General features: G+C 39.1%; 3 protein-coding genes across 6 annotated transcripts in view; 2 read left to right on the top strand and 1 right to left on the bottom strand.

Annotated features, from left to right (window-relative positions):
• Nucleotides 1-2,696: 2,696 nt before the first annotated feature.
• On the top strand, nt 2,697-9,047 carry hmox2b (heme oxygenase 2b). Of its 3 annotated transcripts, none has more exons than XM_008402845.3 (6): nt 2,697-2,830; nt 3,777-3,894; nt 4,034-4,151; nt 4,520-5,011; nt 6,255-6,378; nt 6,469-9,047. In XM_008402845.3, exons 2-6 carry the CDS (start codon nt 3,806-3,808, stop codon nt 6,594-6,596), a joined length of 951 nt encoding a protein of 316 aa, XP_008401067.2. In that variant the 5' UTR covers nt 2,697-2,830; nt 3,777-3,805; the 3' UTR covers nt 6,597-9,047. The 3 variants fall into 3 exon arrangements, with proteins under 3 accessions (XP_008401067.2, XP_008401069.2, XP_008401068.2); XM_008402847.3 differs by lacking the exon at nt 2,697-2,830 and adding an exon at nt 3,128-3,212; XM_008402846.3 differs by lacking the exon at nt 2,697-2,830 and adding an exon at nt 3,181-3,288.
• A 1,053-nt stretch (nt 9,048-10,100) lies between these two features.
• dnaja3a (DnaJ heat shock protein family (Hsp40) member A3a) lies at nt 10,101-15,469 on the bottom strand. The gene is made up of 11 exons (XM_008402843.3): nt 15,228-15,469; nt 14,439-14,575; nt 13,395-13,478; nt 12,713-12,919; nt 12,469-12,621; nt 12,239-12,386; nt 11,627-11,691; nt 11,369-11,497; nt 11,160-11,275; nt 10,968-11,065; nt 10,101-10,487 (listed from the first exon to the last, which is right to left on the bottom strand). The coding sequence occupies exons 1-11, from the start codon at nt 15,433-15,435 to the stop codon at nt 10,465-10,467; spliced, it is 1,368 nt and encodes a 455-aa protein (XP_008401065.2). The 5' UTR covers nt 15,436-15,469; the 3' UTR covers nt 10,101-10,464.
• A 606-nt stretch (nt 15,470-16,075) lies between these two features.
• coro7 (coronin 7) overlaps nt 16,076-22,804 on the top strand; it is a 109,591-nt gene continuing 102,862 nt past the window's right edge. The window contains exons 1-6 of one of the 2 annotated variants that reach the window (XM_081610025.1): nt 16,076-16,250; nt 17,610-17,706; nt 18,375-18,452; nt 18,787-18,857; nt 19,466-19,652; nt 20,599-20,675. In XM_081610025.1, the coding sequence (XP_081466151.1) occupies nt 16,191-16,250; nt 17,610-17,706; nt 18,375-18,452; nt 18,787-18,857; nt 19,466-19,652; nt 20,599-20,675 (570 nt within the window). In that variant the 5' untranslated portion in view covers nt 16,076-16,190. Of the gene's footprint in view, nt 16,251-17,609; nt 17,707-18,374; nt 18,453-18,786; nt 18,858-19,465; nt 19,653-19,880; nt 19,916-20,598; nt 20,676-22,804 lie in introns of those variants that run through there. The other variant, XM_081610026.1, reaches the window with a different exon arrangement.

Raw genomic sequence — 22,804 nt, 5'->3', positions numbered from 1 at the left:
AGAGTCAAGAAATGACTTACAGATGGCCTGACAACAAATAGTGAACTAAAATACCTGAAATGCAAAAGAAACTGCCAAAACACATTAGGAGATGAGATCAGTCAATCAATCAATAAAGAACAAATTTCATACAATCAGGTTTTTGTCACACAAAGACCTTCACAGATTTCATTAATCAAAGCATACCACCAAGTCAACCTCTGAAATGCTATAAAAACAACGGTTTGATCAACAAAACTTATTTTCTGTAGTAGTCTCATGAAAAAAAAACACCAGATATTAGGGAAATGGGTGATTACTTTTTCACACAGAGCCATTTTACTTTGGGCAGCTATTTTTTGCTCATTAAACGAAATCACAATTTCAAAACTGCTTTTTATATTTTCTCAATTTATCTTTTCTGTTTCTAAAAATGTATTTGATTGTCTGAATCATTTAAGTGTGACAAAAAAAAATAAAAACAAGGGAAATCTGCAAAGGACAAATCATTGTTCACAGCAACCTGCTGAGGTTTTTTAAATTAGTAGGTGGCAAGAGTAATACTTATGGTGTATTACTGAAAATAAAGTATGTGTGTAAACTATGAAGGATTAATCCAGGGACAACAGAAAAATACTAAGTGTGCACACTCCAGAAATGAAATACCAGCTAACCCCCTGCAGACCTCCACAGGCTGGCCTTTTATTCACACCCTCACATGCGTCGCCAATCAATACCAGTCATACAGCAGAGTTTGTACTGCAAGGCCAGGGAAAGTGCAAGAGGGGTGGTGGGGGTGGGGGGGGCATTACACCTTTCCCATCAAAATTTTCCTTCAAGAAAATCTCCCAACAAAGCTGAAGAAGTGCTGCTGATTTGACCTTCAGTGGAGCCATTACACTGGTATATGGAGAGGAAGGAAGTGGGAGCAATAACAATGGAGCACTACAATCACAGATTAAAAATACCCACCTCTTACCCATGCCTTTTTGCTGTGTTCCTTCAACTTAATGATGCTGCTTGTTTCCTTGTTTCTCTGACAGCCCTCTAGGATTTTTACAGAACAAACGTATAGGGATTTAGGTTTGAAGATGTGGGCTTTATTTTGAATTTAAATAGCCTTTGAATGATGTTTGTTGTGCTACATTGCATTTGGGGGTATCAGAGTACAGGGGGCACCATTTCCAGATCTATACTTGTGAAAATGTTGTGAACTATGTGTCACGTTTCTTCCACTATACTGACATACACCACTTTGTGTTTCTCTATCATATAAGATAGCAGTAAAATACATGTTGAGACGAAGCAAAATGTGAAAAGGTTCACAGGGTATACATTTTTTTGCAGGGCACTGAATTTTTGAAAATGCATCAGTGGCATAAATAATGCTCTTGAAGTATTTTTTGAGATAGCAACAGCTTGCAGGCCCCATTGGAGAGACGTGAATCATCCTGTTAGCTCACCCCATCTCCGCTGGCCTCCTGTGGTAGCAGAGGGAGGGGGAGGCACCCATGCTGCCCCGATAATAAAGCATCTGACACTCCAGCCGGCCACCAGACTGATCTCAGGCTCCGACAGTCACACAAGCACATATGTATGCATGTTCACACATGTGCTGCTACACAGACAGACACACACAAGCGCACACATTTACCCACAAAAAAACAGATAGGCGATAGGCAGGTTTTTTTTTTTTTTAATTACAAGACAAGTTGGATCAGCTTCCAACTGCCATGGAAGCTGATCATTACACTCTCGAACAGGATGTACTGATAAAAATAATAAGAAAAACACTGTCTGAAAAATATCAATTTCCTAAAGTATTAATGATTCATCAGTATCACACACACATTCACTTTTTTAAAATAGCATTTGTTATGCAAAAAAAATTACAACAGCATGAAAAGCATTTTAAAAGGCTTCCAGCCTTAAATGACAACTACCTCTGTGCAATTCAAACAACACATTTATGAAGAATTAAAAAAAACTGACCATAAGTTTCTTACCTAGCTAACACTTTATTAAAATACCTTTTACTCTATTTGTATTCTTTACAAATGCTTCTGAACCTGACAGCGAGTTGAAAATGTTTGAAAGGAGTTCAAAATAGGCAGTACTCCACAGACTAAAATCTCAATATCTAAGAAGGATAAGGATGATTTTATGCAAAAAAAAACACCCTGTAATGAACATGTTTTGTATAACCCATAAACCTATCCTAACCTGTTCAAGGAAATGTAATAGGTCACCTTTAATCAGCATTTGTTGCATAGATAGGTGTTGGTCACTCTAGCTCTAGCATGAATAGCACAACAACTGATTCTACAAAAGCTCAGTGGGGTTTTAGTCAGCATCTTAAGCATACATCAACTCCACAATTCGGGAGATGCTTTTCAATAAACCTCATTTTGTGCTACCAAAGTGGTACAAAGAAAGAAAAAACAAGAGTTTTGGAACAGAGTAATAGAACAAAGAAAATATCAGCTGCAGGCAATACTCTTACTGTTGTTGATAACTGATTGGACACTGATTATATATAAAAAAAGAAAAAACAGACAATAAATACATGAATAAAAGCACAGCTGTGTTTAACTAATGTCACAAAGAGTCATGGAAACATCTGCGACGTGTAATTTTCAGAAACAGTGGAAAATAGAAGATATGCTAGTTTATCTAATCCGAAACTACAAATTCTTGTGCTAAAACTACAATTTTGCGTCAGCATTTCCGGTAGAGTCACGCATGTCTGTTTTCGCCGGGTAGCGACAGAAGGTTTTAATAACTGTTGTTTCGGTGGAGCTGCGCATCCTACGTCTGAGTTTTAAATCTTCATTACTGAGCTGGAGGGAAGGTTTGTTCCGCTTGACTTTTTATATAAAACCAGTACATAAAAATGATTTGTTGCTATCTAGTGGCACGTTTTAGTGTTTTTTTTATTTTATTAAATCTTAACGAGTTTGTTAGCTAGCTTTTAGCTTACTTAGCTCCTGTAAAGTTAGCTGTTGTCAACGCGTCGCTTCAACAAGTTGCAAAGAATTCTTCGTTTGCCGTAGTGTGGCAGGATTTGTTTTTATTGGAAAAATAAACTGAAATGCGCGTTTTCCAAAACATATTTAGCGTTCCAACGCTGTCACGGAGATTACTGGTAAACTCCAGAAAGCAGGCCTGTTCTGTGTTTTGCATCTTTTTTGTTCAGTCGATTTATGCTATACAAGCATGGACGTTGTTTAAAGGTGCCTTTGTGAACCTACAAGACTAATTGTGTTTACTGTCACTCAACTTGGTGCCTTCCTGTCAGGGTTAAGTAAGGTCAGCGGCTTTAAGCAGGCCAATCAGCCATTTAAATGTGTGTTTGTTTTGACCGTCTTACCCAGACCACTAGAGAAAGTGATGATATTAACTCTTTTTTTTTTTTTATTTTTTATTTGGCTTTAAACTGGAGCTACTATGTCCACCTTGATTGTCCACCTTCCAGATTTGTTGTCAAGTCATCCAACAAATCTGGATCTTCCTATTGCATGCAACTTAAGACTCCTCATCTAAACATTTATTATTTTGACACATGGTGGTGGCAGCATCATACTGTGAGGGATGTTTTTCTTGTACATTGAAGATTCCCAATGTACATTTGGGAATCCTCCAAAATGTACATTGAAGTTTATGATTATGTAAAAAGGTCCAAACGATATCCGTGTTCAAGGGACTGTACTTAAATCCTGATGAACCTTAAATAATGGTTCCAAATTGGCATTTTTTTATGACTTTGTAAAAACTTTACCACCATGTGCTGTTTTCAGACTGAAGTCCAGAAAAAATATCACAAAAAATGTCAGAGAATATGGAGACGGGAGCAAGTGTGTCCAACGGATCTGGGGCAGTTGGGGCAGGGTATGAGAAAGAAGAAGGCAACCTCAGGTAAACCTTTTTTGCAGTACTTTGGTTTATTTTTTAAAATATCTGATTAAGATTACAAACTGTTGCGGGTTTGGAGAACATATCGAAAATAAGCAAGCTTCGTACGTTATTTTTCTTTCGCTTGGCACTTTAATTGCAGCCCCGAGGATCTGTCTGAGATGCTGGCTGCTGGAACCAAGGAGGTTCACGAAAAAGCAGAGAACACGCAGTTTGTGAAAGATTTCCTACGGGGACGAATCCGCAAAGAGCTTTTCAAGGTGAGACTGAATAAACAAAGAATGAAGAAAGTGGGATGAGTTTAACTATATAAAGGCTTTTACTTTTTTGAAATTCACAGACACGCAAAGTCAAATTTTTGTTCATTGTGGGTAGGATGTATTTGTCCACTGAGGTTTCTTTAGTAATTCTCTAAATTGAGAAAGCTCTTACTGTTACCCCCTGCAGGTAAACCTCTTATCTTCTCAGAAGTTGTTCAGAAGCCCTGATTGAAAATCCCTTATTGGAGTTGAATTTGACCTGGAAACAAAATGCCGTGACTCCATATACTTAACAAAAGATTATGTAAATAAAAATAAAGCTGGAAAGAAAGTAGAAAACGTTTGTATTTTTTTTTTCCCCCCTTCAGCTTGGCGCTGTTGCACTTTACCACACATACACGGCCATGGAGGAGGAGATCGAGAGGAATAAGGACCACTCCCAATTTGCCCCCCTGTATTTCCCCGCAGAGCTTCACCGCCATGAAGCCCTGGCCCGCGACCTGGAGTATTTCTACGGTCCGGATTGGAAGAGCAAGATCAGCTGCTCTCAGGCCACCCAGCAGTACGTGGACCGCATCCACCAGGTGGGGCAGGAAGACCCGGTGCTGCTGGTGGCCCACGCCTACACTCGCTACATGGGTGACCTGTCAGGGGGGCAGGTGCTGAGAAAAGTGGCACAGAGAGCTTTGAAGCTGCCACCCACAGGGGAAGGCCTGGAGTTCTACCAGTTTGATGCGATCCACAGCGCCAAGGCGTTCAAACAGCTGTACCGAAGCCGCATGAATGAGCTGGACCTGGACGTGGCGACAAAGAAGAAACTGGTGGAGGAAGCTGTTAAAGCTTTTCATTTCAACATGGAGGTGAGAGTCTGAAGCAGCTGATGAATCGAGGCTCTTTTACTGGTCGGAAAACCCCCCCCTATTTAAATAGAGGTTTAATTGTTGGTATTATAGAAGTGGTACTACATCAGTACTATTCCAATGGAATTCTGTTTGAAATGCACTTTGTTGAACCATTTGTATTGATTTAAACTCTAGTCACAACCAGCAACTTTATTGTACTGTATTCTATTGGGAATTTATGCGACTACCATAAAAATCGTCACTGGCAGTGGGGAAAAAGATGCCTCATTTTCATATTTCTTTACAAAAACAAACTGATGAATATGCATCCATGCTCCTTTACTCTTTTATCCTTTAATGAAATCCATTAGTACCAATTGCTTTCAGAAGTCCACTTGTGTGCAATTCAAACCCAGCTTTAATACAGCTGTACTGTTGAGGCCTCAGAAGTTAATTTTAGATCAAATTAATGAACAAGCGGCATCATGAAGGCGTTTAACCTGTCGCAGCTGGCAGGTTATGGAGAAAGTTGTGTAGAAGATTAAATGCATATTTACTTTGATCTACAATATTTAATATTATGCATATGTGGGCAAACAATTCTGAAGACTTGCAGCTGTAGCTCCGGCCAAAGGCGGATCTGCAAAGGATTGACTTGAGGGCACAGATTGTGATTTGTAAAACGTTTTGAAAATCACACATCATTACCTTCTACATCATCATGTTTCTCAGAGTGTTTTCTGCACAGTGGTCTTTGCTTGAAACAGAAACATCGAGTATAAACAGTGAATCGAGTTGGAAAGTGGATCTGGGAACTCAACCATGTTCCGGTTGTGAATCAGAAATCACTCTGCTATGCTAATTGCGGTGCTCGGTAACAAGCTGTCTATTAGCAGTATAGGTAAACACAATGTGTTCATTTAAAGGTTAATGTATTCGTACAATAAATAATCATGTTCTCTGGCAGATGTTGTACAGCACTATGCGTGTGAAAGATTTCATGAGATATAAACCACCAGAAGCATCAAATAAACACTAGTACTACATTAAACACGCACAACATTGACTTTTTTTTCAAATGGAACTTGGAAATTTCAATAAGATGGCTAATTGTCTTCTCTTAAAAAACACAAAGCAAAGTGAAAAGGTTCAAATTCTATTATAAAATATCAATCCAGGTGTTGCTGTAATATAACAAAATGAAGAATAGGAGAACTTTTGCATGGTATGGTATGAACTAACCTAATGTTTGCTCTGTCAGGTGTTTGAGGAATTAGAAGAAATTGGCAAAACAATTCAGGAGGATGTTCAAGATGCTGGCATGTCTGTTCATGGGGAGACGGGAGGAGACATCAGCAAATGTCCATACTATTCTGCCAAGATGGGTAAGTGAAGAGTGTGTTGTTGTAAAACGAATCGCTGGATGACAGTTTGCTTCTTCTTGAACATGGTTTTCTGTCTCCGTTGCACCGCAGCGGCGTCAGGGGGAACAGCGTATTTTGGTCAGCTGGTCATGGCCGCTCTCAGACACCCGACGGGACAGGTTCTGTTTGCCACTTGGTTCGCCGCCCTGGCTGGACTGGCTGCGTGGTATCTGATGTGATCCGGCTGTTACCCGGCTGCTGTTAGAACAGAGGAGCGGCGAAAAGAAGGACAGCAAGGAGACTGGAAGACTTCCACTAACTGACCATTTTATAAAAACATTCAAATCAGGTCTGTGCGTTTTTATGTTTTAGCTTTGTAGTGGTAGAATTTCAGCAGTGTGATCCGCAGGACAATTAGGGCAACAACTCCCTCCACAAAGCACACATTTTACTTTTTATTTTCTTTTTTTTTATTTCATAAAAACGTAGATGTTTTTCTTATTTCTCTACCTCCAACACGCTATCCTTCCATTTGGTGCTTTTCAGTTCTGGTGCATCTGAAGTTATGTTATGGCTCCTTTCTGACGGTAGTAGACCAGCCGGTATAAATTGTACTGTAAGTATGATAACAAAATCCAATACTGTAGCAAGAAAAATAGTCAATCCGGATGACGCTCATAATTAGATGTATGCTTTAAATCCTTCACAACAATATGAAACAAAGAAGTACTTTTGTACAACAAATATAGTCAATTTGCAGTGCTACTTAAAAACATCCATATACTTTAAGCTTTTTCGGTTTATTTTTAGGTTGCAACAACAAAAATAACATTTATTAAGATTTTGTGATAGACCAATGCATTTTTGTCCAGCTCATCAATAAACAAAGAGGTACCATGACTATATATATAAAAACAAAAATCTGCATCAAAAGCTACATTATGTGATAGATTTTTTTGGTCTATCACAAAAAATCTTAACAAACTACCCGGAAGTTTACAGTCATAGCATGACAAATTGTAGTAAGGTGCATGGTTGCCTTTTAAAGCCACTCTAACAGCAGAAATTGCTCATAATATCTGGATATGTAGTGCTCAGGTTTATTGTGGTGACGTAAAGCCATTCAAAATCCCTAGCCGCAGAACCAGTCCTAAACTCAAGATCGTTTTTTCTCAAAGTACACATGGTTGCTCCATGTTGTTTTTCCTAATCACCAATTAACTTAAAAAGCAAACTCTTAAGTGGACTGTTTCTTCCATTTCCAGATGGGAAGAATCCTGTATCCCCTTCAATATTTCTGCTAATACACTGATGCTGTATGTATTTTTGTGTGCGGCGTGGGTGAGAATAAACGGTTGAGGGCATGTCTGTCTGTTATTCTATAACATAATTACTTTCGACAGGCCTAGATTGAAGCGACACCCTCCTCCGCTCCCCCAAAAAGCTGTAACTGATCACATGATGGTGCATTAGCTAACGAGTTCAGAGTGAGCTCAGAAAAATAAAAAGGTAAATCGTATCTGCCATGTGCAGTAGGTGAGGCCTTGATGAGGCAGGGTTTAAATGGATATGCATCCATATATTTTATGCTGTCTGTTTTTTCTCTAAATATAATGTGAAAATTGTCACATTTTATTGTATTGTCGTCGCATTCAAATGTTTCCAAGACGGTTGCATGTCTGCAATGAGACGGATTGTCGCAACCAAAGAAAACCTTCTTTAAAAGTGCAGGATTATTTGACCACATTCAGATTCTCATAATAGTGAAATACAAAAAATTACTCTATATTGTAGTGTATGCTAACTTAAATTATTCTTTTGTTTCAGAATCACGTGATGGCTTAGCCAATAAAAAGCAGTCTCTATGTGCATGCTCTTAATTTTCTAAATGAAATGGTATCGCTTACCTGCAGCAGGAGTTCTTATTTGGACGCAGCAGATTTACCTCGAGATAAACGAGTGGGCGCTTGGGATAAACTAATATGCGGATCCTGTATCAGCTCAGCTCTCGTTTCTTTATCCAGTTTTGTGGATACACATTTAATGCGTTACCTCTATTGTACGTGCTGGAAGAAGATTCCCATTAAAAACTCTGCTTAGCTTCGTGTTGAGTAGAAATATTTTGCGCTGTAATTACACTGAAAATGTAGTATCCACCCAGATGGAGTGTTGATATTTTAGGAACCTTTTGGAGTGGTTTTTGTATTGATTACCCAAAGAAATGTGCTGTTTCTCAAACGTCTGCCTGGTTCATGTGCACAATGCGTTTGCTCTCGCGGAGAAAGACTTGCAGTATTTCCAATGCCGACACAGCTGCCTGGTCGCAAACATGCTGAAGGGAGCAATTGAGTTTTATTTTTGAAAGTCTCAGGTTCTGCACAATGAAAGGCATACGGTGGAGTAAAACGGGAACAGTTTGAAATGCTCTTGTAAGCCCATGTTTTATTGCTTTCACATGGTTCAAGCATGAAGTGTGCGTCAGTATTTCTAGGACCTACTGAAGGGACACAATCTGCAGCCATAAATGAAAATGTTTGACTAATGCGTGCTAATTTTTAATTCTTTTACTCTGCTCCTAATTCCTTTGTATCCGACTGGAGCTTTGTGACTAGCTAGAGCACTTTTATTGTACAAGTGAAAACCAAGAGTTATATTGTGTTGTCGATAACAAAATAAATGGTTTTACTCTGCATTTTTTGTCTTTACTTGTACAGCTTGAACTTTCTCATTGCATGATGCTGCCACTACCACTTTTATATTGTGGATATAGTGTTCATGATCAAACGCAGCTTTCTATTTGGTCTACATGTGTTTCAGAGCACCATGCAATATTTTCCTTCCACTTCACTGTTTGTGTTGGTCAATTACACAACGCCTCAAAATCCATTGAAGTATGCGGATGTAATGTGTAAGTTGGAGTATAATTTTGGAAGGAAGCGCAAAGTTTCCCCCAGAAAACTTGCTAAACCCAGTGGTTGGGGCTGTTGTTTTTGAGTTAAAAATGTCTAAAGTTGACAAGAAATTTGAAAATATCACTTGATGATTGTGTTATTGGAAGATTGATATCTGAACACTAAATATAAAATCTTAAAAAATGCAAACATAAAAAAAAAAAAATAACCTATGCTAAGCCTGGTGGGGGCACAAGTAAAGCATGGTGGCCCGCCAGGCTTATGATACACTGGGAGAAACACTGAAAGCAGCACAGCCTCAATAATGTTAGTGATTTAATCACTTATTAAAACAGATAATGATCAAGATAAAAGGATCAGATATTAATCTGATCAAAGTCAAAGGAATCATCCTATGACTTTTTTTTTTTACACCTTGTACTCTGGAAAAAGAAAATATATATGCAAACACCCAAAAACATTCAAGCAGCTCTAAGTTGACCTAAGCTGGTAGAAATTCTCTACATAAAAATATGACACTTAAGAGCTAGAAGTAAAACAGAGGAGGTTTTATTTTTAAAACCAGCCCATATATTTAAAACTATACAGAATATAGTTTAAAAATGATACATGGTTGAATTCCTGTTTTACTACTGTTACATAGAATTTTAGAACTGCTCAAAACTAAAAATAATTGACAGTTTACAGATCAGGAAAGCTCGTGTGTCAAACTATCCAACGTAAGACCTTCCAACAATAAATGTCATGTAATCTGAAGCTGTAAGCAGACGTTCAACTGTCAGAGCTGAGTAAAGGAAGTGTAAAAATAAAAACACAAGGGTTACACTGTAGTGAGTTAGCTGGATTTAATCCTGAACAGACTGTTTTTGTAGTTTTTTACTACAATAATTTATTACTTAAATGGTATTTGCATTTAGATTAGCATTTTGGTAAACAGATGACCAGCATGCACTGAGTACTAAGACACACTCTGCAGCCATGCGCGGTGTCATTAGCAGACTGGCACATCCGTAGGTCCACGTCAGCAGGGGAACAGAGAAGATGATCCTTAGGATTTTCCACTACAGGTCTGGGTAGAAAGCTTCTTGGTCATCCATCCAAAACGATAAACTAACACTCCAAGTCTCTCAGTCTTCTGACACTCTTTGCATTTATACTGTCCTTGCTTTGCGCAGTCCTCTTTTCTCCGTCAGGCTTAGTTCCAGGAGGATCTCTTACCTTGGGACAAGAAAATAAATAAAACAAACTTAAAATTGCCCCTCTGTAAATATGACAGTCGGGATGCTATTAATTAACTGGACGTATAATTCAATGCAAGAGAACATGCACAACTGTCTATGACAGCCACAAACCAGATGACTGAAGTGCCATGTTTTGTACTATAGCACACATGAAGACGCGTCTAAAGCAACTACTTTCCACAAAAAGCCATACCCGGTTTATGGCTGTCAGGAAGAGCTAAATAATTTCTTTAACTTGGTGAGGAAGCCCTCCTCTTTCAACTCTGCTTCCTTCTCGACATGCCTTCTTTTCCCTGCCTTAGACTGCTCACCACTGCTGCCCCCACCTGGACAGATATTAACACTACAACTAAGTACAACTTGTGTTGCAAAAGTTCCCATTTTTAATGGATTTTCAGTAGCTGAGGGAGGGGAAAAAAACCAAAACAATCATCTTGGAGTGAGACGGTCTTCATACCTGTGCTGGTGTTGGTGACTCCATTCACCGTCCCTTCTACATCGGTCTCATCCTCAGCGAAGCTCGTTAAAAGAGATTTCTGTCTGTCTGTCAAAGTCCTACAAAAGAAAATGTATTTAAAGTTGTATTTTGGAAACCTCACAATTTTCCAGTGAACTCTATAGAGAAACAAAGACATCTACGGAGTCTCACTTTGGTATTTTGACTTTGACGTGGATGTAGTGATCTCCAAAGCCATAGCTACTGACGCGAGCAATTCCTTTCCCTGACAGACGGATCCTCTGGTCAGTTTGGACACCTGCGGGGATCTGGGGGATGAAAGAAAAATTACCGGTGGATCTTTCAACTGTTAAAGTATGAGGCTGTAATTTTCTAATCAGATTAAGTCCATCTCTACTTACTGACAAATTAAGCGTTTCATAAAGTCCTTGTGCTCTTGCTGTGCCTCCCAGAATGGCTTGAGCCACAGAGACGTAAAGATCAGAGTGAATGTCTGCACCTTCCCTCCTGAACACAGGACTCTTTTGGACCTGGATAAAATAAAGATCATAGCAAAGAGTCCAAATTTTGAATGCAGCACACTTTATACTGTCTGACAAATGTTAAAACTTAAAATTTTAATAATTTCTAGTCATGTCTGTTTTGCAGTAAATACCAACCCGAAATGTAATGAAGATTTCCTTCTTTCCGACTGGCATTCTGACCGTCTGACCATCCTCCACTCCTGACAGGGGAAAAGTACAAACAATGATTCAGTTTGTTTTTAAAAAAGGGATGAATTCTGAATCTTGCAGGTGAAAATTTGAACCGTCTCTGAATTATCTAGTTCCTAAGAAACGTTGCAGAGCTTTGCACCATAACTCAGTATTTTACTTTATGCGATAGACTAACAAAAACTTTTTGCATTAAAGATGAAAAACTTCTGACATGACCCTCTTCCTCACCTCACCTGAACCCAAATGAGAACTTGTCAGCAGTTTTTAAACAGGAAACTTTTGCATTAATATTGGGCACTAAAATTAAAGAAAAAAAGAAATTGGACTAAAGGCAAACAGAACCTGCCAGAGGCGTAAAGTGGTGTTTTTAAAGTGCAGCTGCAGATGTGCCATGCAGTTTACTTATTTATTGAACGGTTAAAGGTTAACTTCAGTGTTACTACAAGATTCAGGTGTTCTACTAAATTTCTCTGCTCAACTACGATAAAAAGAAAGAGAGGAATAATTTACTTTGTGAAGGATTGGGAGCTGAATCGATTCTTGAGTGTAACTGACCTGCAGGGACAGGAACAACCACAGTCTTCCTCTGCTTCGTTTGTCCAGATCCACGGCAGGTGTTACAGGGAGTTGAAATAACTGTCCCTTTGCCCCCGCAGCGCCGGCATGTAGAGCGCATCACAAACGGTCCTGTGTTTATTGTTTCCTATAGGTACGGGGACAGGTCTCTTTTAGAAGTATAACCTAAAATCGCAGAGAAAATGGAAACTTCAGGTAGGAGTTCTTACCATGCCTGAGCCGTTACAGTGGTGGCAGTGCTGAACCTTGGTCCCCGGCTCGTGGCCTTTCCCATCGCAGCGCTGGCAGGTTGCCTCCATGTTAACAGACATCTCCTTATTCACTCCCTTTGCTGCCTGAGTGAACGTCAGCTCCATGATGTACTGCATGGAAAACAGAGGGAACTTCAGAAAAGGTGCTAAAAGGCAAACAGCTGATCGCAGCGTTGCTTGGCTTTCTGTAAATCTCACTAACCTCCTGCGGCTGATCAAATATGGCGCTGAAGTCTCCGAAGCCATGGGCCCCGGAGAATTCTCCAAAGATTTTGCGGAAAAGCTCCTCCGGGTCCACATGGCTGGCCTGTCCGCTCCAGTACTGCTGCTGTCCTCCGGCCTGACCCGCCTCAAAGCCCGCCGTCCCGTACATGTCGTACTGCTTCCGCTTCCCTTCGTCGCTAAGCACCTGAGAAGACATAAAGAGCAAGGGTTAAATCCACATTAAAACTCGTAGACAAGACTTTTCCCACCAAAACACAAGGGAAATCTACTTTACCAAGTATGGTATTGGTATTTGATGGGGTCTGCATAAGACTGACATGACACTGTCATAAATGTGAAATAAAGACTCCTTCATTATGAACGTTGTCATGAAGTGTCATTCGGTAAATAATGACACTTTTAATGAAAAGTTGCTTTGGAAGTCCATTAACAGTCCCAACTTTGCATTATTTACAAAATAATGCAAATAATGCATCCTTTAAAGCAACTTTGCATTAAAAGTGTCATTATTTACCAAATTACACCTCATGATAACATTCATAAAGACTCCTTCATGTTCATGACAGGCGCTGTGTCATGTTTATGACAGTGTCATGTCAGTCTTATGCACACCCCGTCAAAGTGTTACCCAATATTTATTGTAAAAACTGAAGGCAAACCTCGTATGCTTCAGCCAACTGTGCAAATTTTTCTTTTGCTTGCGGGTCGTCTTTGTTTGTGTCTGGGTGGTACTTTTTGGCCATCTGTGAACGAAACAAGACAAAAACTAAAAAAAATCAACTTCTGTGATAATCCGTGTATGGTTCTTGCTTAGTTTGCCATTATGGATGTCCTGATCAGGATTCTGTCCCCTGCTACCAATCAGATTAATATAAGAATGGGCATTTACAGATACAGAGTCTCAGCCCAATACTTTATTAAAACCGATGCTATGTATAACAGTGGCTTTAAAGTGTGGCAAAATAAATTACAGCAACAGATATTTTGTCTCAAAAGGAGCTTCTGCAGGATAGCCTCGTGTATATGCTAAAGAGCTAGTCTACCGATAGCATGTTTTGTCTCTGTATTGATATGACCCCGTTCATAATTCCTCTCGTAATATATTTCAGTGTAGTTCCAATTCATTGCATTTCCTACATTGACTGTAAACATTGTAAAAGTATAAGACTGTTAAAATACCAGAACCAAGCTGATTCCTATGTGAATTAAATATGCTGCTGGACTTAAAATATAGCTACGAACATGAAAGTAGGCTGTGATTTTATTTTTAGATATTAGACCGCACCAAATTGCAGCTCTGCATCTCTTTGGGATTGAACAGACACAAAAATCCCAGACAATAGGGATCTAGAGTATAGCTACAATATTTATTATATGTGCAAATTCACATTTGCTTGCATGGATAATTTTGAAAGCTAATACATTTTAAGTGCTAATCGTTCACAATCTGCATGTCAGTAATAAATTTGGCAATTTGGATGGAATGTAGCTGGTCTTGGTGCCCACAACTTATATTTTTAATAGCCGAGAAGATAAAGGCCACAGAAAGTAGTGAAGACTTTGAGAAAATAGAGAAAATAGTCAGGCAAATGTTAAGTTATAAATCAGCAATAATATTGCACTGCCACATTTACCACCATAATTTGATATCATAACACTGGGAGTTACAACTAAGACGAGCTGCACATGAGGCGAGATCAAACCTGGTAGTAGGCTTTCTTGATCTCCTTTTGGGATGCAGTGCGAGGGACTCCAAGAATCTGATAGAAATCCTGCTTGCTGCTAGAAGAGGCGCTTGTGTGGAAGGACAGCGTGTAGAAAGCATGGGGCGACTTCAGACCTGAAAGTTGCCCAGAAAAGCGAGAGGGTAAGTAAATGGCATCTAGAAGTGTTACAAAGTTGAACTGCAGCTTACTTTTCACAGTTCTCAGTTAAAAGGTTCAAGTCTGTTTGGATCTCAGACCCAAGACCTATAAAAGTCTCTATAAGCTTATATTGCAAAAATGTTTTGTTCTGATTTTTCTTTTTTATAATTAATATATATGCAATCCGTAACTGTAGTAAAAATGACTTCAAAATGACACTGAACTTTATTGGTTAAAAATAGGGTAGTGATACAGGATTTTACTAAACTGTATAGAACTGATTTGGCACTGCTGATTTTGCTTTATTATACTTGGGAGAGCAGTCAAAAAAACAATACAAGCATAACTTGCAACAGTTAAAGTTCAAACAAAATAGTCTCGTCTTTGCTAATGGCATTTAAAGACTGCAAAGTTAGCAGGAGTGATTACATCACATTTTATCAACTACTTTGAGATGGTTCGAGGTACATGTATAGATGTTAAAACTTTATTTTATCGTTGTAACGTTTGTAGTTAGATATTAATTTACGGTTATCCGATTATTATAGGCCGTGTCACTTGAGTAAAATTATATTATTATGGTACATGTAGCTTAGCTTATTTTAGCTTAGCTGATGTAGTTCTCACCTGACAGCCCTCTCAATGTCAATGCTTTTCCTGCTCCACCGCAAAACAAGCTGCCCCCACGCCACAACTTCTCAGCTCCCACAGTAGAAAAACTCCGGAGGCTTCCATGGTCAGAAGACAGAACGAAACCGGCAGCTCTTCGAGGTCCAGAGGACACGATGACTGCAATCCAGCGTGAGGAGCTGCGAACGGCCGAGGACGCCATCATGCCGACAACCGCCACCGCTTGTGAGACTGCGCATGCCTGGGAAGACGGTGTGGGCGTGCATAGGAAATGGGGGCAAAAAATAATTAAAAAAACAAAAACGTTTTTTGTTATTTTTTAGTAAATTATACATCAAGCACTATAGTTTTTCAAAAAAGAGGAAAAATATATTTATTTGCAAAAACAAATCACATGAAAAAATTGATGCAAACGTTTTATTCAGCGAGGTTGCACGTTTCGGAACACCGTGTCGTTTAACCACAGGATCGTACGTCGATATCGCCGCCATATTGTGAGTGGCATTTTGTTAGACATGCAAAAACTTCTAAAATCCCGGTCTGTCTTACAGGTTTGGGTTCGAGCTGTGTTACTGTATGTGGTCTGTTTTGATCAGAGCTTGGCAGTTCCTAGCTATATGTACTCTGTTACATTTATTTTAATAAGTTCATGAAAAAATATTTGTAGGGGTACAAATATTGACACACAAAAATACATCCAGTCTGGAGAGACTTCTGGTTCGTGGTTTGTTTTCCTTTTCTGAGTCCCTATGAAAAAAAGGTCTACAACTGCCACTCCACTGGTTTGAAGGGAAAATCGAAGACACCGCCCAGTCGTTCGGCTCGGTTAGTAGAGCAAATCGAACGAACACCGCGCGGCGAACCAAAGCTGTCAGCTGCAGCAGCGGCAGCACTCTCAGCAGTACGAACCAGCTCGACAGAGACACCCGGAAGGCACGAAAGTCAATTTGGGAGAGCATTATGAATCGTTTTAAGACCTCCAAATTCAAAAACACCACTCCGAAGGTTGCCAAGAAAGAGGTGAGTAGTGACCCCGCTTCTGGTTAGAAACAGTTCTCCTCGCTAACACTAAATTGCTGAGCTACTTGGGGAGGAACGCCTGCCTGTCTGCTTGCAAGGGATGTTGAACTTCCTGCATCTGGGAGCCTGTAGTAAAGAGAAAAATATGAATGCACTTGCTACTAGTGCCTATTTATATGTATTTGTCAGCTTTGTGGCTGCATTTCAGCAGCTCACCTTCGTCAGACGTTGCAATGAAACCCATTGTTAAGCTTTTGTTTTACTGATTTGTAATTTTCCCGTTGCATTTGTTGCTCACTTTTGAGTTTTGTTGGGATGCCGCTGAGATTTATTTATTTTTTTTAGCCATCAGCCATGGGGAAAGGATACGTATAAATTTCAGTAATCGACATGTCTGGACCAGAATTCATGTGTCTTGCATACAAATATGCCTTTGAACCCATTAGTTCCAGGTTACAGCGCCTGCACAACCCGTGTGTGGAGCAGTTTGTGCAATCTTCTGCCTCCATGCAGTCAAATGAAAGCCTGGCATGCACCCACCCACCCACAATCAGTGGATGTCCCTCAGTCTCTGCACACGCAGCAGGAGGTGCCTTGCTCCTGTGAATGCTGAAGCAATAATTCTTGCAGGCATGTAGCTGTTCCGAGCCATGTGCTTTCATTTCAAAACGCAGTGCAGGAGCAAAAATAGGACGGGGAGACGTAAGGAGCACACTGAGGCAAGCAAGGAGCGGTTGGAGGGGCTTGACAGGAACACAAAGATGAGTGGGTGTTGCTTGATTGAATATTCATAGATGAATTTGTCCAGCTTTCGTTTGAGGGAAACAGACGCTCTCTTGCAACACTGCCGAGCCAGTTTCTAATCATCTATGGAGATCTTGTTGAAAGGTCTTTGAGGTCTTGGTGAAAACAAACCAATATGCAGCTTTATAGGAAAAAAAAAGATTAACAAGTGTTCCCTGAGCAAAACTATTAATGCCTTCTTTATTCACACTGTTGTTTTTTTTTTATTGTTTTTGTCCAGCAGCTTAGCAATAGTTATTATTGGAGCATGTTGTACACACATGCTGCTCTTACCATGTTAACGTTATGTAAGACCTTTCTCTGCTGTGCAGTGAAAGGAGCACTTCCATTTCCTCCGCTCTGTGCTCGTTCTAAAACTCTAAAGTGTGTGCACACTCAGCTAGATCCTTCCTGTTTATTGCTGGCTTCTTTTTCTTTGACAGTTGTTGCACCAACTTGGTCACATGCTCTCCTCCCTGTCATTAAGCTCACACTCCCCCCACCCCCCATGTGTTTCTTTTTTTTTCCGTTCATGTATGGGTTTCCTTATTTTTGCCTCTTTGTCTGTAAACGTAGGGATGGATCAACAATATCCACGCTGGCTCCATCTCCTGCCAGGGGAGCCACATCACAGCAAGCTCCAAGCTGGTGGCTTTCAACACCGATCAGGCTGGTATGGCGTTAATGTTGTGGCAAAAATAAAAAACACTGTCTTTAGATCAGACATCTGCAGCTGTTACAAATGAAAGATACATTTTGCCCAATTTCCCTGCAAATATTGTTGATGGCTGCTGAACACCCTTAAAATTAAGATAGCCTTGCATATATGTGGAAGAAAGACGCTACATGTTGTAAAATGAAAAGCAATTGTCTTGCTTGCTTGTATAAGAACAAAAAATAAGTCTAAACTCCTTTGATGAGCACATAAAATACATTTTTCATTATGAAAAATATTTCATGCAAACTAAACACAAAACAGAGTTGCTCCAGTTTTTCCATAGTTTTGTAAAATGAAAAAATGCCATTGAAATAAAAAACACATTTTGAAATTAATAAAAGCTAATATAAAATATACCTTTCATAAAATATAAATCTGAAAATCTATGTTCCTACATGCTCTTATTCCACTCCAGTTTCTATCTTTCTTCCCAGTAAATAACTATAATATTATTTTGTGTCAGTTAATCACATTAACGTCTTTGGGTCATTACACATGACAAAATGTGTAATGGCTAAAGGGGTAGGAGTAATTTTTCTAGGCAGTATTCAGGCCTCATGAACCTTTCTTAGGTTATTATTGTGTGGTTTCTGCCAGGTTTAATGTGCTGCATGTCTCTCTAGGTGGTGGGATGGTGGGCCTGACCTCAGTCAGCCCTTCGGATGGCCAATGGACGGTCACCCAGATCTCCTGCCATTCCGGTACTTTTCTCTGTTTTTATTTAATTTCATGTGATGCGAATAAGTACATGGGCCATCACCATTCAGATTTTGTGAGTGCTTACAAACAATGTGCTTTTTGTTAATACCAATTTTTTTCTGAGTTATTTAGTATCTTAAAGCACATAAAGAGACACGTTTTGTGCAAAAATTATACTTGGAATGTATCTGACGTCCTGTGTAGCTTATTTTTAATGAGTTAAGAGCATGTTGTGTTTTTGTAAAATAAAGAAGTGCAGACAGTGTCTAAAAATAAAAGCTTGACAGATAGGACCCATATCATTGCTTTTAACTTGAGTTTTCTTTTCTCCTTCAGATCTGGTGACTGATATGGACTTTTCTCCCTTTGATGAGTGTCTCCTGGCAACCTGCTCTGGGGATGAAACGGTAAGCTCTGCAATGTCCTACTTTCTTCCCAACTTTGCCAGTATTTGTCCCCTTCATCTCTCTCTCCCTACTCTACCCTTCAGTATTCTCCAGAATATTTTTTTCAATTCCCCTTTCTTCCAAATGTTGTTTTCCTGACATAGTTTTTTGTGTTCTCAAAAAAAAAAAAAAATCAGGAACCTCTTATGGTCTATTATGCACAACCCAGACCTCATTGTATTTTAATTCACATTGGAAAACTTCCCTAAAACCTTACTGAGACCATCTGTCTTCTGACAGATGTTATGGTACAGTCTTTATCTGGTCTGAACGGAGTCAAAGTTTTGTTGTAGTGTCATAAAATATAAAGTTCATAATTAAACCCTATAGCATGACTTGTGTATCTGAATCTGACATTACCTTGTATTAAATCAGTAGTCATCACCTCTACCCGTTTTATCTACTCTGAGAAGAAAATTAATCAGCATTAAAACCTTGACAAGACGATATGTTCACCCGAATTCTTCTCCTTTGCAGATGGAGAAGAATGTCAAACATTTGCTAAGACCGTTGCCAGTAAAAACAAATAGGAGATATTATCTTCACATCTGACTCTCCTGTGTGTGCAGGTGAAGCTGTGGCGTTTGTGCGATCCAGAGCAGGAGCAGCCCAGCAGTCCTGAACTGACTCTACAGCCAGGTCAGGGCAGGCTCGAGCTTGTGCACTTCCATCCCACCTCCTCGGGCCTGCTGGCTGTTGCAACCGACAAGTCTCCTCTGATTTGGGACACCAGCAGGCAAGATGCGCCTCTTGCAGGTAATCGCGTTTAAGTTTCTGTGTGCCCTGACAAAATTAAAGTACATGTCTCAGAAAGTTTTGTCTCGTCGTACATTATGTATCTTGTCTTCAGTCTGTGTCAGTTAAAGCCATGTTCATGTTGTTTTTATGTGTAGCAAAAATATGTATTTGGTCTGGAGTGAAGCAGTAGGTTGGCATTTTTTTTTTTGCTGGAGAATGTCTGACTGACCTGCCTACATTTTACAGCCCTGTGGCTCTGTCTAAGTGCCGGAGCAGCAGAGGTAATGTTTTATTTCGCAGTCCTGAGGCTAATCTCCTCAGGCTGGCCTCAGGATGCACTCACTGTACTCTGGCCTCATTCACCCCCTGCCCCCCATATTTCCCTCCCCTACCACAAACACTGCACACCCCCTCCATCTCCCCATGGCAGCTGACCTGGCTGCTGCTCACTGCTGATCCAGCATCTCATGAGCTGCTCCCTCCACAGAGTCTTTCATTTCCTTCATTTGTTGTTGATGTTTTGTGGCCAAGGGGCAAAAATAATAAGGTTCTTCCTTAAAAAAAAAAAAAAAAAGTAAATCTTAATAGGAACACCCTTTATTTTTCATCTTTTTGTTTCTTGGTGTTACAAAGAAACTTCTCGCACGCTGTGCTGTGCTCTCTTCTGACACAGCAGTGTTTTGTACATCAATGCTTAAAACCTCTCACACATTTTTATGTAAATCATCCGCTCTCTCTTTGTCCTTTTCTGAATTGTTTGGCTTCATCTTTCCTTGTTTTCCTGTGGTGACGTCTTCAGAATATTGTTTTTTTTGTCACGTCTCTGTGTTTGTTGTCATTCTTTGTTCATTGTTCGTGTTGTCATGCTTCCTCTTTTTCCTAAACTTTTTCCGTTCCTGTCTGATCTTTTTCTTGCCGTGTTTGCTGTTCCCTTTCACCTTAAATTGGTCGTCTATGTTCGCAGCCTTGGAGCAGCACAGCGATCAGTTGCAGAGTCTCAGTTGGAAGCGGGACGGCTCCCTGCTTGCATCCTCCAGCAAGGTGAGGCTAACTCAGTGCACCAAGATTAAACAGGAGACATGAGCATTGCCTGATTTGTTTTAATTTATATTGCAAATAGAGTTTCACAGAAACTTTTAAGGTGATCTTGAGACTTGTGTTTTGAGAATGGCTTTGGCTGCTCTTCTACTTATTTTATTGTTTTTAATGTCTTGTATCTTTCTTAACTCTATAAGAGATAATAATGTTCATTTGGCATTCTCTTTTTCTCAAAGTTGTGCACATCCATGTAAAAATACCAGGATTATGTTATGTTAAAAAGGAAAGTATTATAAATCATTTCAAAACTTTACTCTACTAGTGTGACATTTATCCTGGAAAATAAGCAATTGTGAGGAAATATGTAGAAACAATAAATAAAAAAAGATGGCAATGACCTTGACACACACCCTCAAATGTTTATATAAAGTCTTTTTGGTTTACGTATAACAGCAATTATACTAACTACAGGTAATGCTAATAAATACTACAAGATTAAAGAATATATGTAGACGGATAAAAACTTGACTTTCCTCCAAAATTTGTTGAAAATTTAAAAGTGAAGATTCCCCCAAGAAGCCGTTAGCAACAATGAACCAGCTACAGAGAAATCTGTGTTTTACATGCGACAACAATCATTACTTTGCCATATGTTTGGGCTGGAGTGTAGAGTTACAAGACGGATAACAAAATATCCATATCTGCCTAAAACCTGTAACTGTAATCCTGAGTTATGGTCAGAAAACGTACTACATTATTCTGTCATGTTGCTTTTCTTGAATTGACCTATTATATTGTATTGTAAAAGTGATTTCCATTACATTTAATTGAACAGAACTAAAGACCAATCGGTTATGAAGCCAAAACTATATTGCTTTTTTTTAGAAACTGAAGGATGAAGATGGATTTGATCTGTGTAGCATCCTAATGAATCCAGATCCACATCCAAGTCAACAAAAGAACAAATCCTCCAGACAATACTTAAATCTTATAGAAAATATATCTTATCTGGAGATTCCCAGACAAGATATGGTTTGGTGGACTTTTGCTACATAAAACTGACAAATACTGACTTGTGAAGATGTCGCATGGTAATGGAATTCAACTTAAGAAGATTTAATTTTTTAATTCATTAAAAGATGCTTCAGCCAAGTATTAGATTGAGCATGTGTACACTTGTCTAATGAAGTTCCTAAACTTTATATATACATATATTTCTCCATTAAAATGTTAGTTTCTTTTTTAATGAAATTTTACAGGAGATATATTGCATTAAATGCCCAATCTTTAGTCATTTTGCACAACACATTTTCATTTTTTATTATTTTTTTTAAAGATTGGCACAAGAGTGACCTCACAAAGAAACGAATGGCAGAATAACTTTTTAAGCATTTCTAAATTCCTGAAAAAGTGAAAGCTATGATGCTTTATACTTTGCTTTTAAAGAAAGCAAAGTAAACGTTTAAAACCATTATTTTTCATTGAGAGGTTTATTTGGACCCAGGAGCCATTTGCTGCAGTTACAGGTTGTCACCACTAGATGCTGCCACTGAACCATATACACATTCTCAGTTTGGAGAATTCAATCAAAATGTCAACAAGGTGAAGCTCATAAAAGAGGGAGGGAATGGAGTTCAGCATTGGATTAGGAATTATTGAGACGTTTTCAAAGGAAAACGAGGAAAAACTTTGATATCAGTTCAATGTAAAAACTTTAATTACCACTTTTGTTACAGCGGTGAAACGGTAATGCCAAAAACATTAGTAAGGGCCTGAGGAGATTTTCCTAAAAGAGATTGGAAAACTGCTTGGAAATTAAGAAACTAATGGAAACAGGCTGTGTGTGAAGGTTTAGTCACTCGGTGTTGTAAATCTGTCTCATCGCTATCTGACCTTTCAGTCCCTTTACCCAGCATAGCTTAATGGCCTCCTTGGTCAAACACTTTTATGTTGCAAAGCTTCAGTGTTTTACACATATTTATGTTGAATATCATAAACCGTAAAGAGAGGGTAATTTATTGTTCAAGATAAAAAGGTCATTCTTTATATTAATGGGCTGTCTATTAGGTTATAGTGAATTAACAGAAAGAGAAAGAAGCGATAAAAATGGTTCTATAAGTACAATGTGGGAC

This window comes from Poecilia reticulata, chromosome 8, assembly GCF_904066995.2.
Source record: "Poecilia reticulata chromosome 8, P_reticulata-male-v2, whole genome shotgun sequence".
Lineage (NCBI taxonomy): Eukaryota > Metazoa > Chordata > Actinopteri > Cyprinodontiformes > Poeciliidae > Poecilia > Poecilia reticulata.
This window is presented reverse-complemented; position numbering and strand designations above follow the sequence as displayed.